Source organism: Leucopleurus acutus (genome assembly GCF_964270905.1).
Source record: "Leucopleurus acutus genome assembly, chromosome: 2".
In the NCBI taxonomy this organism is placed as follows: Eukaryota; Metazoa; Chordata; class Mammalia; order Artiodactyla; family Delphinidae; genus Leucopleurus; species Leucopleurus acutus.
Window position 1 is genome coordinate 173,071,587 of NC_139143.1, and position 15,932 is coordinate 173,087,518.

A 15,932-nucleotide genomic window follows, 5' to 3' on the forward strand; every position below is an offset into this window, starting at 1 on the left:
CGTTGACCACTCATCTGTATTATTTTGTAATTAACAGAAAGATGAAGAAAGCAACTGCACAGTGAGCCAGGAGCCTGAAGACCCCTGTCCACCCCTCCCGCCTTTCTGCTCCAGACGCTGATTCTTTTCTGAGGCCTCCCTGGTGTTTTCTGCTCAGCACTGAAGGCTCCTCAACCCTGCTTCCCCTCCACGATCATTTCTCAAGCCCCCTCTGGTCTCCAAGGACTTGCCTTGGCCTGGGTCTCTCATCTGGGTCCAGGCATTGGTCCAGGTTTCCCAGGAGGCCATGGTCCTACCCCTTGTGCTACCCCTCAGGGGGATGTGGGACATGGTGACATCACAGTTAAGCTGGTGACATCACAGTGGACCTGGAGGCTGACAAGACAGAGGACCTGGCAAGGCCCAAGAGAAAGGAGCAAGGAAGGGATTGGCAGGTAGAGGCTGTTTCCAGTGGGAACTTGAGGGATTGTGTCCCCAGCCCTCCTCCTGGGACACTCCTAACCAGGTCTTTCAGGGATTGGAGATTTGGAAATCTCCAAGGCCATTTTCCTTTTTGTTCCTAACCAAGAGGTTGTACACTTTTCTGTGAGCTGGGAGCAGAGTGTGATGCCAGGAGCGGGCGGAGTTGGCAGATGGAAGCCGAAGGTGTGTGTGAATCCTCCTTCGAGATGTGGGTGGGGCCTTCCACAGGTACCCAGTGAGGCTCTTGCACCCTTAGATTCCAGGCAAGGCTGGAGGGGAGGCAGGCTGTGTCCTGGGAGGCTGGGAGGGCTCCAGCTTTGGGGAGTGGAGTTCTGGTTGACCAAGATGGCAAGGAGTGCCATGGGAAGGGCTGCCTGCTAATCTGAAGGACGCTGAGAGGGCAACTGGTATGTGCAGTGTTGGTTGGGGGAGAGGATGGGGAGGGTGGTCTGGGCCTTGGGAATGGCACTTCGGAAGAGAGTATGGGGGGCACAAATGAAGCAGTGGGGGTGGCACTGGGGGTGGGCTGATATTGCCAAGAGACAGTGGAATCTGAGGGTTGGCACTAGAGAGCTCTTGGCTATTTGCTGTGTGACTCTGAGTGAGTTGCTTACTCTCTCTGAGCTTCTGTTCCGTCATCATGGGGATAATAAAACCAACCGCACAGGCTTATTGTGAAGATTAAATAAGATAATGTTTACGAAGCCCCTAGCACAGTGCCAGGCACGTAGTAACCATAAATGTAGCTATCTACTCTAACCCTCGGAGTATTCCAACCTGAGCAGCCTGGTGCTTCATCTATTCTGGACATGCATAGTGCAGGATTCTTGGTTGTAACCTACAGAAACCATTTCAGGAGGATTTAAGGAGAGAAGGAGGGAATTCCCTGTTGGTCCAATAGTTAGGATTCTGTGCTCTCACTGCTGAGAGCCCAGGTTCAATCCCTGGTCAAGGAACACAAACCACGCAGTGTGGGCAAAGGAAAAAAAAAAGAAGAGAGAGCGAAAGGAAGAATTCACTTAAAAGATGCTGGGGGGGCTTCCCTGGTGGTGCAGTGGTTGAGAGTCCGCCTGTCGATGCAGGGGACACGGGTTCGTGCCCTGGTCTGGGAAGATCCCACATGCCGCGGAGCGGCTGGGCCCATGAGCCATGGCCGCTGAGCCTGCGCGTCCGGAGCCTGTGCTCCGCCACGGGAGAGGCCACAGCAGTGAGAGGCCCGCGTACCACAAAAAAAAAAAAAAAGATGCTGGGGAAGCTCAGAGAAGGTTTGGGAAGGCTGCAGAGCCAGGCTTGGAAAGCAGGGCCAGGACCACACCCCCAGTACCAGCCCTGAGAGGACTGGTGACACCCTCTGAACCCCTTTCTTCCCTCTGCTGTCCTGGAGGCTGGGGCATCACCATCTACGTACAGAGTGGGTTCCACCGACCTGCCACCTCAAGGCCACTGGCTTCTTTTCCTTTTTCTTTAATTAAAAATTTTTTTAAATTTATTTAGTTTATTTTTGGCTGCACTGGGTCTTTGTTGCTGTGCGCGGGCTTTCTCTAGTTGCGGCGAGCGGGGGCTACTCTTCGTTGCGGTGCGCGGGCTTCCCATTGCAGTGGCTTCTCTTGTTGCAGAGCACGGGCTCTAGGCGGGCGGGCTTCAGTAGTTGTGGCACACGGGCTCAGTAGTCGTGGCTCGCAGGCTCTAGAGCGCAGGCTCAGTAGTTGTGGTGCTCGGGCTTAGTTGCTCCACGGCCTGTGGGATCTTCTTTGACCAGGGCTCGAACTCATGTCCCCTGCACTGGCAGGCGGATTCTTAACCACTGCACCAGCAGGGAAGCCCCAGGGCCACTGGCTTCTGATCACAGTCTGGATGGGCACATCTGGTCAGTCTGGTCCATGCCATGTGCCCGCACCACGCGCTGGAGCAAGGAGGTAGGAATTCAGCATGCGGCCATTTTGGCTTTTATAGTGGAATGTGCCTTCTACCTCCCTCCGGACTCATGTGGGAGAAAGTTCCAGATGCTGGGCATCCAAAAAACCTGGCAAATATCTACATGGGAAACAAGAATGAGTAAAGAGTGGTCCCTGACCTTGAGATACACACAGACACGTAGGGGTCAGTTTTATGGGCAAGTGATTATGACAGGAAGCGACGGGGGCCAGAGTGGAAGTGAGTACTGACCAGGGGCTGAGCTGGCAGAGTAATATGCCCCTTGCCTACAATGGAGAGTTCGAGATGTCCCTGTGCATTCCATGCCACCTGGGTGGCATGGCCAGGTGGAGTTTGAGGCCTGGATGGGGCTGCCACACTGGACCAGACACTGCGGACACACCAACCGGGCAGAATTTGTGTGAGGCCGGGGGGTGATGCACCTTCTGCTCACAGGAACGATGAAATTGCTCAGCCTAAAGCTGTTTCTGGCCTAAAGGGTCTCCCTTTTGATATCTAGTCATGCCTTACAAGCATTTTGCTGTGTCTTTGAATTATCTCTTGCTGGTGGGGGCGGGGCCCTCAGCATTCTATCTAAACTAGAGAAAGGATTCCCCAGAACCGAGAAATCAGAGATGGGACAAAGAGGAGGAAGATGTACTCGTTGCCTCCTAGGCGCCTGCTGTGTGAGATCGGATTCCTGCTTTCTCCCCTGCCTCACCCTACGTTGCCTCCTCTTGTCTCTGCCTGTTTCTGTCCCTGCCACCACCGTCACTGTCTTCCCTCTCAACATCACTGCCCGTCTCTGTCCCCGTTGGGCCCGCATCCCTGGAAGGACCCCAGCTCCAGCCTCTGAGCCCTGCTCTGTCCCCCTCCTGCTCAGCCATCTGAGTTCTCTGAGAACCAGAGTTAACCACACCCCACTCCATCCCAGCCCGCACACTGAAATCCCAGTAGCTCCAGTTTACTGTGGCCCCAAGCTCTGGCAGTGTTGTCTCAGGTAGGTAAAGGCAGGTGGGCGGCTCGCCCTTGTCAGGTCCCACAGGGCCCCCGCCTGCCTGCCTACCCCCCCTTCCTATTTGTGGCAACTTCAAATGTAGCGCCTTCCTGTCACCTCTCACACCCACGGGGGCCGCAAACACAGACAGAGGCTGGCGGCCCACCTGCCCACCTGCTTCCTTCCCCAGCCAGAGGGGACTTCTGCCGAGCCAGGTGAAGAGCCTCACCCAGTCCGTCTCTCCTTCTAGGGTGTTCTGAGACCCGGGGCAGGTTGGGAGGAGTCAGGGAAGAGAGAGAGGAGACCGGGTTTTGGAGGAATGAGACACCCGCGTGAGGGTGCCAGGCTCCGAGGGGCACCGGGGGTTAAGGAGGGTTACGGGGGGGGGAAAGGGAAGGGCCTCGGGACACTTGCCGAGCTGCGTGGTCCCTGGGCTGCGCGGGCCTCAGTGAAAGCAGCAGAGAAGTGAGGCGCTAGCCGAGCAGACAGCTGGCACAGGGCAGCCTCCTGTCAGCCAGTCAGGACTGGCGGACTCTGGGTCCGCTCGCTCAGACCACCCCTGCTGAGGAAGCTGAGCCCGGAAAGTCTGGGTGGCAGGACATTGGGGCTTCCTCAGAGGCCCAGAAAGGTTGTGTGGATGAGCTTGGGGACAGGGGCACCCCTCAGTGAGGAGCCTGTGGTTGGTAGAGTCTTGGAATAGCTTCTCAATTCCCTGTGGCCCTGAGGAGGTCTGGAATGTTTCCTCAGATCTCTGAGCTTACCTGGAAGTACCTCCATGAGGACCTTCCTCTCTCCTCTCTTCCCCAGGAATGGGATTCAGGCCAGCTGGGCTCTTTGCCTCTGATTGGCCAGTCTCCATTCAATCCTCTTCTTGCCCCTACCAGGAAAGCATCATTGGCTTTCATGTCATCGCTGAGACAGTCCTTTCACATCAGCCAGTCCAACCCTCCCAGTTTGCAGATGGGGAAACTGAGGCCAGGAGGGGCAGTGACTGACTCAAGGTCACACAGTGGTTTCCTGGGAGAGCCAGTCCTCGAAGACAGGCTCTTATTTGGAGGACCTTCACTGCTCACCTGTGACTGACCTGTCTTCCCAGCAGGTAGTGGGGGCATGAAGGGGGAACCCGCTCCAGAGTTGGGTTGTTGCCACAAGACTAAGCCCCTGGGGAGCACAGGAGACTCCCTGTCCCCCCACTCGGACTCCCAGCTCTGCCAAGGCGATCAGGTAAGATGCGGTCCCATCCCCAATTTTGAGGCCAGGCTGCTTCTGGAAGGAGGGGATGTTAGGAAGAAGTAGGGGGAAAATCTGAAGGGACCTAGATTCCCCTGGTCCTGAGCACCCGCACCCCAGCACATCACGGGAATGTGCCTTTGGAAGCGCCAGAGACCCTGTCCCGCGCCCCAGGGGCCCGACTCTCCTGTGAGGCATGAGAAGGGACAGGGCCATGCAGGAAGCTTGGCTGTGTGACCGTGGCCTGGGCCTCAGAGGGAGGAGGCTCAGGGCCCTCCTGCGGGATACACAGTCTTTGATGAGGATTTTCTCTAAGTTCACCTTGGCTCCATTCAGGTAGTTAGTCTGAGGGTGGTCAGGAAGGAAGGGGAGGAGGAAGAGCAGGGCTGAGTGAGGGGTTCTGGGGTAGGGGGAGGGTAACCCTGGGGGTGGACGTGTGAGTCCCTTGGGAACGCGGATGAGGGAAGGGGAAGCCATTTGAGTGACAGACATGGTGGAGGCGGGTGTAGGTTGGGGGTTGGTCTTAGCTTCTCCTCCCTCTTTGGAAACCAAACTAGGGGTGGAACCATCCCAAGGGACTACCCCAGGGGACTCCCAGTCCCTGGCCCCCAAGCCCCTTCCCCCTGCCTTCCAGGTCTTGCCAGGCTCCAGGCCACTTCCAGACACAGTGGATGCCCATGGCCCGTCCTGTGCCAGCTGGCTGTACCCCTTGTCACTGGCACTGGCCAGATCTTCCCTGCTGGCCTGCCCTCAGGGCCCGGACGTATACCTGTGCACCCTGAAGTCAGCACCCCCGGGCACAGCCCCGCAGGGTCTCAGAGAGGATGCCTCGAGCACAAGTAAGCCCAGGGCACGGGGCTGCACCTTGGTGGAGGCTGGAGGTGGGAAGCACTGTTAGGTTTGGGGATGAGAGACATTGCAGACCCAGTGTCACTCGTGAGGACAGTGCCTCAAGCACGTGTTACTGCCACATTCTGAGCTGGAGCTCTGCCTGGGGGTGCGAGGGGCTCTCAGGTGGTGACACGTGAGCAGAGGTGAGCAGAGGAGGTGGGCAGTGGTTTTCTCAGGCGTGGGTATGGGATCTGGTGTAGGCGTAGCTATTCCCGGCGGTTGAGAGCGGCGCTTTGTCTGCCTAGAGTGTTTGAGCTAGAGGGGCCTATTTTATAAGACAGGAGCCCTGACTGGGAGTCAGGGAGTCGTGGGTGGAGTCCTGGTTCTGCCCTTTCTGGCTCTATGACATCATGGAGGCCAGTTTCTTCTTCCACAAAAGTACAATCTCACTAACCTATGTTCTACGTTTATTGTTTACGATACCCCATTTCCTTACGCAACTCAACCTGGAGGGCAGGGACCATGCTGCTGTGTCCTTTATTTCCCCAGCACAGAGTAAAGCAGCTCAGTAAAGCTGGCTGAGTGAATAAATGAGGATCCAAGCAGACAATCTACTTTTTAATCTTTATACATATTGAATAGTTTACTTTCTATCACTCCCAGTTTAACTCCTACCTCACTGGCTGTTGCACCTCAGTCTCCCTTGCTTGCTTTCCTTTACGTACCTCCTAAGTCTCCCCCTGCTCAGGAACTCAGTCCAGAGCCGCCGCCTCATCCCTCCCCTCCCCTCTCCTCCCATGTTCCCATCTCCTCTCTTCTCCTCTCCTCTCTCTTCTTTCCCCCCTTCTCTCCTGTTCTCTTTATCTAGAGTAGCAGTTTGATAGAACTTCCTGCAGTAATGGAAATGCACTGTACTTGTGCTGTCTGATACCATACCTACTGAGCCTTTTAAGTGTGGCTAGTGCAAGTGAGGAACTGAAGTTTTTACTGTACTTACTTTAATCGATTTAAATGTGTCTGGTGGCTACCATTTTGGACACAGCAGATCTAGGACCACCTTTTATGGGATCTCATTTGGGCCCATGGCACCCAGATTTATGTCTCCAGCTCAGGCTGCTCTGTTAATCTCCAAACCAATTCACCCAACTGCCCATTTGACTTCTCCACCTGTACGTCTAACAGGTTTCTTGAATCGCTTTCACTCTCTGAAATTATTATGCGCTGCACAAATTCTAGCCTCTTTTATTGGCAAGGGCAATTGCAGACCAGGAAAGCCCAGAGAGGGGAGGTGCCGCGCAGGCTAGAGCCCTCTCTCAGCTCTGAGCCAGGCAGGTTGATGCAGAGCAGAACTTTACCCAAGTCTGTGCGGCCCTGACCGTCTTCCCTTTCCTGCTCAGGGCACCAGCCACCAAGGCGGCCCGCCGGCTCCTCCAATGGCAAGAAACTCACAGCCAAGTACCCTCTGAGCAGGGACAAGATGGGAAGCCAGCGGGAAAGAGCTGGCGAGGGGTCCCCCGGCCCATCCTTCTCTCCTCACAACAGCTCTTTCCCAAACCCGTGGCAAGATAAAAAGAGCCCCAGTCCCTTGGCTTTCTGCTCCTGGCCCCCACCCACCCCCATTTCCAAAGAACTCCCATCCCACCTCTGCCCGTTCTATCCTGTGTACCCACTTCTCCTGCCCTCACCTTACCTGGTCACCTGTGGGGGCCTACCTTCTGTGCAGTGTCCCCCCCTCTTCATGCTGCCCCAGAACACCTCCTACACCACCATGGCTGTGCCCACCTTGCTGATGAATGTCTATGAGGCCGGGCACTCCAGCACCCAGGGGGAGACCCTGCACCCCTACGCAGGGGCCTCTCAAGCCTCTGGCCAAACCCAACCCTCCCAGGCCCGGAATCCAGGCTCTGCAGCTGCCAGGACCGACTCCACAGGGCTGGAGCATGCTGGCCGGGTGGTTCCAGCAAAGTCGGCCCCGCCGGGCTCCCAGGCGGGCTCTTCGGCACTGCCTTATCCGCTGAAGAAAAAGAATGGCAAAATCCTGTACGAGTGCAACTTGTGCAGCAAGAGCTTTGGGCAGCTCTCCAACCTCAAGGTATCTGCCTCTGGGCTCCGTGGCTCCCCTCGGCATCCTTCAATGACCCCCCTCCCATCCTGCTTCTAGAATCAAGGACCTTACAGCCAGAAGGAACTCCTGGGCAACCTCTAGGGCCTATGACCTTGGCTGGTTCATTTGGCCCCTCAGTTTCACATCCGTAGAGAGGAGTCCTCTCCACACTAAAAGACTGTCTATGAGATCCTCTCATTTAAGTTAAAAATAGGGAAACTGAGAAAAGATTTGCCCAAGGTTGCCTTGATTTCATGGTGCAGTCAGGTCTTGATCTCAGTCTCTCAACATCTAGGGCAAAGCCCTTTCTTGAACAGCCATCCTCTCTGATTCCCAGTTAAGCCTCCTCTTGTTTACTTATTTGAAGTTCAGGTCGGGGAACAGGTAGATTTTAGTGAGTCTAGACCACAGACCTGACAACCAGCCTTTATCATGTGGGATCCTGCACATCAGCGCCGTGCTGTAAGCATCATTATAGGCATCGTCCAGCAGGGGGTAACCATGGGCACATCCCTGTGTATCAGCAAAGACCGGAAGCTAGGCGCGAGTTGGCACCTGCTGAAGTTGAGGAAAAGTTACGGTTATTGGAGAACAGCCCTTCTGCATCCTCTAGGACATGAATTCTTAAACTCTAACGAGCCTCAAACCACCTGGAGAGCTAGTAAACATGCATATTCCTAGGCTCAGCCCCAGAGATTTTAATTCAGCTGGTCTGGGGTGGGGCCTGAGAATCTGCATTTCTAACACCCTCCCAGGTGATGCTGATGCTGCGGGACCATACTTTGAGAAGCACTGCACAAGATACACACACACACACACACACACACACACACACACACACACACACACACACACACGGGGTACCCCTCACCTGGCCAGCTAACCACAGCCATCTCCCCTCTTGCAGGGCAGCAGAGAGAGAGAGGGGATCCTGGGGAATGGTAGATTGGCCTTCAGGGAGGTGATACAGATGCAGGGGGATTGAGAGGCCTTGATGCCAAAAGGGGGCCCTATGGGGATGTGGGTAGAGATTTGAAGAGGATCCCCGGCTCTGCTGGAGGGCTCTGGGCAGTTGGCAGCATTTCTCCCACACCTGGCTCAGGTCCATCTGCGTGTGCACAGCGGGGAGCGCCCGTTCCAGTGTGCCCTGTGCCAGAAGAGCTTCACCCAGCTCGCCCACCTGCAGAAGCACCACCTGGTGCATACTGGGAAGCGGCCCCACAAGTGCCCGGTGAGACCATCCTCCCCCTCCCCTGTACTCCTGCAGGCTGCGGAAGAATTCTAGGCCCCTGGGGGATGGCACCCGTGGCCTCCATTCCCCAACCATCCTGAGCAAGTGGAGACAGGACAGGAGGCAAGGTTTGGGGGAAAGAGGGAGGTGGAAGGGAAGGGCCAGGACATGATATTGGAGGTCACCCCCTGGGCCTGGAGGGGAGAAAAGAGATGTATGTGTGTGGGGGGAGAAGAATGAAGTTAGGAGTCCTGGGGATACCCATTGCCTACTTCCCAGCATAGTTGGAGGAGTTAATGCTATAGTGTGTGCAAAGTATATAAACACTACTTATAACATCAGCTCAATGTTAGCTCCCTCCCTCTTTGAGCCTCACCATGTCCCTTGGGAGGTCAGAAGGGCCCAGACTCTTTCCCTGTTTTAAAGAGGCAGAAATAAAAGCAGCATAGTGGTTATAGTCCGGGCTACCTGGGTTCAAATCCTAGCTCTGCCTCCAACTTGCTGTGTGAGCTTTGGCTAGTGGCTTCACTTCTCTGAGCCTCTGCGTTTTCACTGTAATATAGGAGTAGTACTTAGTCCTGCTTCTCCAGAGTCCTGGAGAAGACTAGTACACGAGACCAGTTCCTGGCATGTAGCAGCTCCCAGTAAATGTTAATTACGCCCACTGAAGCTGCAGCCCCACGCATAAGGGTTCTATGTGATTATCTCATTCAGTCCACCATACCTATGAGGTTAGGTATTAATACTCTCATGTTACCAATAAGGAGAGCAAGGATCAGAGAGGGGAAGTCACCTATACAAGGTCATGCAGGGAGTAAAAGAACCAAGATACCAACCCAGTCTGACTGGCTACAATCTGCGGGTCCCAGGGAGGAATCATGGGGGAAAGCTTCCAGGCTTGCACTACAGGGAGGTGGTAGGGGGGTATTTTCAAGATGGGGAGGGGGAGCAGAGATCCTGGGTCAACCAGGTGGGCAGAGCTGACGCCAGTGCCCATTCCCATCAGATGTGCCACAAACGCTTCAGCAACTCCAGCAACCTCGACTCACCTGCGCCTGCACTCAGGGGCCCGGCCCTTCCAGCGCAGTGTCTGCCCAAGTCGCTTCACGCAGCACGTTCACCTGAAGCTGCACCATTGGCTGCACGCACCACGGCCCTGCAGCCTTGCTCACACCCACCTGCCCCTGGCGTCTCCTGCCTGCCTTGCCCGATGGCTCCAGGGGGCACTAGATCTTGTGGTGGCCCCATCAGAGAGGCAGATAGACTGGGACGTGGACAAGGTCAAGGTGTCCTCAGCATCCCGGGGAAAGCAAGAGCAGCCAGCCTGAGCAGTGGTGCCAGGACTGCCCTGGGGAGGGGGCAGGGGCAGAGCAATTAAAGGATTTTCTCTATGATGAGTTGAGGTCTCCTGAGCTTCAATAGTGGAGGGGGAGGTCACCATGTATTTGCCAGACTTCACACCCCACTGCACCTGGCAGTTCAGGGAACACAGCCAGGAAGAGACTATGCTGCCCACCGCGTGGGGTGGGTGCCTGCAGCCATCTACTCTGGCTGGGTTTGAGTTCCACTCTGTTTGGGACCTATCTGGGACCAGCCCCACCATCTCAGCTCGCCGATGGACAGTCCAGCCTTCCAGGTCGCTGCAAGGTGCAGACCGTGCTGCCAAGCACAGGACACACTGCCCTCTTTTCTGAACAGATGTTCCAGCACCTGCCCAGATGCCTGTCTGCTGCTTGCCGCAACATTCTTGTCTCACAGTTCCTACGTGCTCCCTCAGCTGGTACTCCCTGCCGTGGTCAGGTGCGGCATACTCCTCCCTCTGTACATGCCAGGATCTGAGCTCCCTGTGGGAGAGGCAGGAACACAAGGATATCAGTGTCCACTCATGACCCACAAGCAAGATGTCCCCCTGTGTGTCAGGACCAGTCATCACAGAGGACAAATGGCTAGGGAGGCATCAAGCTCGGTGAAGGGGTAGAGGTCCTACAAGGACTGCCGGCAGGGAAGAACTAGCAGAGAGCCTGGGGAACTGGGACCCTCCTGACGGTCTTTCTTCCTGCAGTCCCAGAGGATCCCCCAATGTGCAAGGTACCCCCCCCCGAGAGTTAAGAGAGGGAGCATCAGGTGGGAAAGGGTACTGCCCTTTGGGGGTACAGGAGGCCCAGGTTATAGTCACAACAGTAGTAGTATTAGTAAATCATAATAGTTGGCCAACTTCCAGCAGGGGTCGCCGTTCCCATCCCTGTGGGTTTCGGATAGGCTTCCCCACCAGGGGAAGATTCCCCCACAGGCGAGATTCCCGCTGTGTCATAGGGTCTCCAGGACCGAGAGAGAGAACTCTCATAAGGGCCCACCATGGCAGGGTAAGGGCAGGGTCGGCGTCGGTCCCCACCAGTATCGAGGTCTAGGTTCCAAGCCCACCCTGTCACCCTTTTGGCTCCGCCCAACATGCCAACCAATCAGGCTAGCCCCCCAATCACGCCCATTCCCGCCCCTGGCTCCGCCCCTGCGTTCTAGCCCCTCCTTCTCCGGGGGGGCGGGAAAGACGCTTGGCTCAGTCCAGCCTCCTGGCCACTTCTAGCCCCAGGACCCTCCTCTTCGCCCTACTTTGTGCAGGCCCAGCTTGAAGGCTTCCAGCACCGGGACCCCGTGGGCCCCTGGCGCTTCCGGGGTCCTAAAGAAGTAGCGCAGACAGGGCCGAGAGCTGGAGCGGGGCGGGGATGGGGTGGGGGAAGCGGGGGAGGGGGGTGGCCCGGGTGGGGACGACCCCTGGAGAGCGCACCCCCTGCCCTGGGGCTTGGGCAGCATCTGGATCGGTCCTCACCCCGCGCCCGCACTGCGGGCCGGGCGCTGTTTGCTCAGCGGGGCGGGCCGGAGGAGGCGTTTCTCTGCAAATGAGCTGGATTTGGGAGGTCCCCGCGGCCTGGGACCGGTCAGGTGTCCTGACGCCCCGAGCCTGGAACCTTGCCCTTGCCATCGCCGAGCGGCGCGGGGTCCTGGGGGCCCGCCTGGCTCGCCGCCTGGCCGGGCTAGGGGTACGGAGGGAGTGCAAGGGAAAGCCAATCCCGGAGGAGGCCAGATCCCGGGATAGGTGAGGGGTTTGGAGGAGGGCCGCTTGGGGCGCCCCTGGGCCCAAGGGTGTGGGTGTGCGTCTTGGAGTGTACCTGATGTTCAAATAAGCCTGTATGAGTGTCTGGGAGCATAAAAATATACCTGTCAGTGTACCACGATTTTGGTTATGTGGACTTTATATTATAAAGTTCCTGTGCTTTTATAAAACTTTACAACAAATTTGCAATTTCCTAAGTCTGGCAGGTGGCATGCCAGGGATCTCCTGATTTTTCTCTCCAGAGATAGTTGAAAGGCAAATATGGGGATAGGCAGTCCTCCTGCCCCTGTGGACTTTGATTCTCTCATCACAGGACAGTTTAGCTCTGGTCTTCACATCCCTTTGTCATGAGTATGACACGTTCCTGAGTTGGCTTAGACTGCATTGCATTCGCCCTTAAATGCCATGGAGAGGTTTCCCCCTGTCATCTCAGATTGTAATAACATTAAACTTTTATTTGTCACTTGCTTGGTGCTGTACCTGGATTATCTCATTTAATCCTCACAGCAGCCTGACAAGGTGGGTATTTTGTGTGAGTCAGATAAGGAAATGGAGGTCCAGAGAGGTGAAGTCACCGCCCCAGTCACACAGCTGGGAAGTGGTGGGGCTGGGACACAGGCTTAAGCAGTCTGACTCCAGGGCCCGCGTCCTGAGGCACTGGGCTGCTCTGTTTCTGGAGAGATTTCGGGACTGCAAGCCAGGGGGCCGGAGCTCTGTCCTAACCCTAGATGCCACTGGCCACGTGACCCTGAACAAATTGCTACATCTCTCCCAGCTGGTTCACTCTTACCTGATGTCTGAGAGAAAGGGAAAAGGCTCTGTGGGTGGCCAGGCTGAATGGCTGAGACGGGCATAGCGAAGAGGACCCCAGTAGCTCACAGGCCCTATATCTGCAAAGAACATGGCATGTGCTCTCAGGCACGGGGTGTTTGTGTCTCTGTGCAGTGACTGGGCACTTTGTTCTGATCTTATCATGACAGGGCTGTCTCCAGCCTACCCTGGGAGGAGTGGAGGCGGTCGTGGTGGGGCCAGAGTGAGGGGAGGAGTTTGTGCTGCTCTCTCACACCAAAGAGAGAAGGGAGGGGAGGGCCTAGCCACCCTATACCTGGAAGCCTGGGTGGCCGCCGGGGGTGCCCACACCCTGCCAGTGCCCTCTCTGGAAGTCACATCCCCTCCCTTTACCCTGTCTGGCAGGAACCTGCCCTATAGGCCCAGATGGAACTGCTCCTCCCTTTCTTTCCCCACTTGAGAGGAGGCAGGGCTGCGGGTGAGTCAGGGACAGGAAGGGCAGGGTAGGGACTTCACATGCTCCTGGGCCAGCATGATGATACATCCCATGTGTGCACTTGGACTTGGTTCTCACTGGCTGTGGGAATGGGACTCTGGCCCTGAGGCACAGGCCTCCGCTCCCTGCTGATTGCCTGGGTGGGGGGCAGAGTGTATGGAGAGGGCAGCCAAGGCACTTCCTCATCTTGCCCCCATTAGCGTGGTGATGCCCAACCAACCTTTGGAGTGATACCATCCTAGTGCCTTAACTCCAAGGCTCACTAGCTGTGTGACTCCAGGCAAGTCACTTTACCACTCTGGACCTCAGTTCCTTACCTGAAAAATGAGGACAATAATATCTACATTTTAGGATTATTTGTGAGGCTTAAAGGAGATTAGGTAGGCCTGGTACCTAGTGCTAAACCTGGCATAGGGTGGGCCTCAGCAAATGGCAAGCTTTTGAATTATTAGGGTACTGTCCTTTTTCTGTATTCTGGCCCTGATACAGGCCTAGTCCCCATTTTGGTCCCAGGCCCATCCCATCCCTGTCTCTCTGTCTCTGGAGGTGGAGTGGACAGCTGGGGGAGGGAGCAGAGAGGAGGCTGCTGCATAGACCTCCCCTGCCCCGGCCCCCCGCCCCCCAAGATTTCAGGTGCTCATCCTGCCTGTGTGGGCCCTGAGAGAAGAGGGGGGAGAGCCACCAGGTCCAGTCTGGGGGTGGGAGAGGAGGAGGCTACTTCATTCCTTTCCCTGTGCTTCCTTCCCAGGCCCTGGGGTGGCCAGAGCCGCCCTGACCTGGCCCAGGGCAGCACCAGCAGAGTCAGCCTCAAGGTAGGAGAGAATACAAGGGTGGGGGAGTGTAGGGGAGCAGAAGCTCTGGGACGGGCTGGGCCGGCCCTGAGAACCCTGACTTACAAGTTAGGCAACTGGAGTTCTCTCATCCCTCCTCTGCCACGGATTCACTGTGACCCTGAGCAGATCACTTCCCACTTCTGAACCTCAGCTTCCCCATCTGCAAAATGGGAACAGTAATGCCTCTTAGGGCTGTTGTGAGAAATAACGTAACAGATGTAGAACCTCTAGTGCAGGGCCTAGATGCTCAGAAAACAGCTTCCTAATGTCGGGGCCCCTGGGGGAGGCATGTAGGGGCAGTACCTGTTCTCAGGACCCCTTTCCACACTCCCTCCTTTAGCTTGACCTTCCCCATCTTTGACCCCTTTTCCCCACTTCCTGGCATTGCCCCCAGGGGTGACGCTGGGCCAGTGCCTTAACCTTCTGCCTGCAGTTTCCCCATCATCAGTGGGGACCTGAGCCATGGATTGGACAGAGACAAGGTCCCCCACTCCCCACCCCCTGGAGGAGCAGACGGCTTCCTCTGGAGGTGGCTCACGCAGCCATGTGTCTCTCTGTGATCCTGAATGCTATCGATCGTTACTAGCATTTAACTGAGCACTGCTGGTACTCTGCACGGATTATCTCATACAATCTTCACAGCACTCCCAGGAAGCAATAGTTTTATTATCACGCCCATTTACACATGGGGAAACTAAGATGCAAGAGGTATTGCAGCTAGAAAGTAACAGAGCTGAGAATCAAGCCCAGCTTGCCTTGCTCTGGGCCCCCGGATGAATCATCCAACCCTCCTGTTTCTTGAGATGTTCAGCCTCTGGGGAGTGAGAGGCTGCATCTATTTCATAGATGAGTAAATGAAGGCATTTGGGATCAAGGGCCCCTGCTAGGAGGAATTTGACCCCAGACTTGGCTCCTCTGTTGCCTGGGACGCAAACCCATCCCTGAAAACTGGTGTTTTGGATGGCAGTCTCCATTTGGGTCTGTGGTCCTGAACCCTCTCCCCTCACACACACGGCTCGGCTGGGCCCCAGGGGAAGACAGTGGACAGAAGTCAGTGTTGCCCCACTTAGGCGAAACCTCTTTCCAGGCTCGCTCTTGTCCCAAGAACATCTCTATGCCCAAGTACCTCCTCCCAAGTGTGTTTGGGAATCTTGGGCTGGGAGGGTACTGGGGAGTTGGCTGCAGGCTCTCTGGAAGCCAGGAGCGGGCAGAGGCCACAGGCATTTGTGGCAGGCATGCCCACAAAGCCCCTAAGGCCCAGGTCAGCTGGTGCCAAAGGGCTGGAGGCCAGAGGATTCCTGGGAAATCAGCAGTTGGCCTGAGAATCAGGAGCCCTCACTGTGTGACTTAAGTCATGTCAGTGTCCGCTCTGGGCCTCACTTTCCTCGTGTGTAGAATGGGAAGGGGTGAGTTAAATGCTGAAGGGCCTTTCCAGAGCTCTGCCTCTTGGTCCAGATCCTGTGGCTTAAGAGGCAGTCTCTCCTTAAGGCAGCTCTGCTTGGTGTCAGAGCTCTGCTCAGCTTCTTCTGTGACCAGGAGGGCAGCCGGGGTGTCAGGGGTACCCAGAAGGCAGGGGAGTGATGCTGTCACCCGGTCTCTGCCTCTGCTTTCCCTCAGGCCCAAGCCCAGAGCCTCTCAGAGTTGGACCTTTGGGCAGGGAGCCGTGGCTCCTGGCTTTGGAAGCGACGACACAGCTCAGGGCGGTCTGCTGAGCCACCGGGGCACCTACAGAGGCCAGCAGTGGGCAGCGCCTCTGACCTGGCCAGCTCTGCCTCTGTGGGCCAGAGAGCCTGGCACTGGCGGTGACCTCAGCAGAGCCTGCTGGGACCAGGTGTCCCTCATGCCCACCACCAGCTCCTGGATGTTTGGAACAAGGATCTCCAGGCTGCACCTGCCTGCAACCCCGTACACAGCCCAGGAGATTCCTGAGGCCTGA

General features: G+C 56.4%; 1 protein-coding gene across 1 annotated transcript; it reads left to right on the top strand.

Moving 5' to 3' along the window:
• Nucleotides 1-4,483: 4,483 nt before the first annotated feature.
• Nucleotides 4,484-15,932, top strand: ZNF683 (zinc finger protein 683; the record flags this gene model as incomplete). The annotated part of the gene is given in 10 exon segments (XM_082859846.1): nt 4,484-4,597; nt 5,238-5,442; nt 6,832-7,526; nt 8,641-8,769; nt 9,776-9,810; nt 9,812-10,068; nt 10,071-10,103; nt 11,351-11,451; nt 11,682-11,860; nt 15,614-15,932. Coding segments are annotated over 10 exon segments (2,067 nt in total).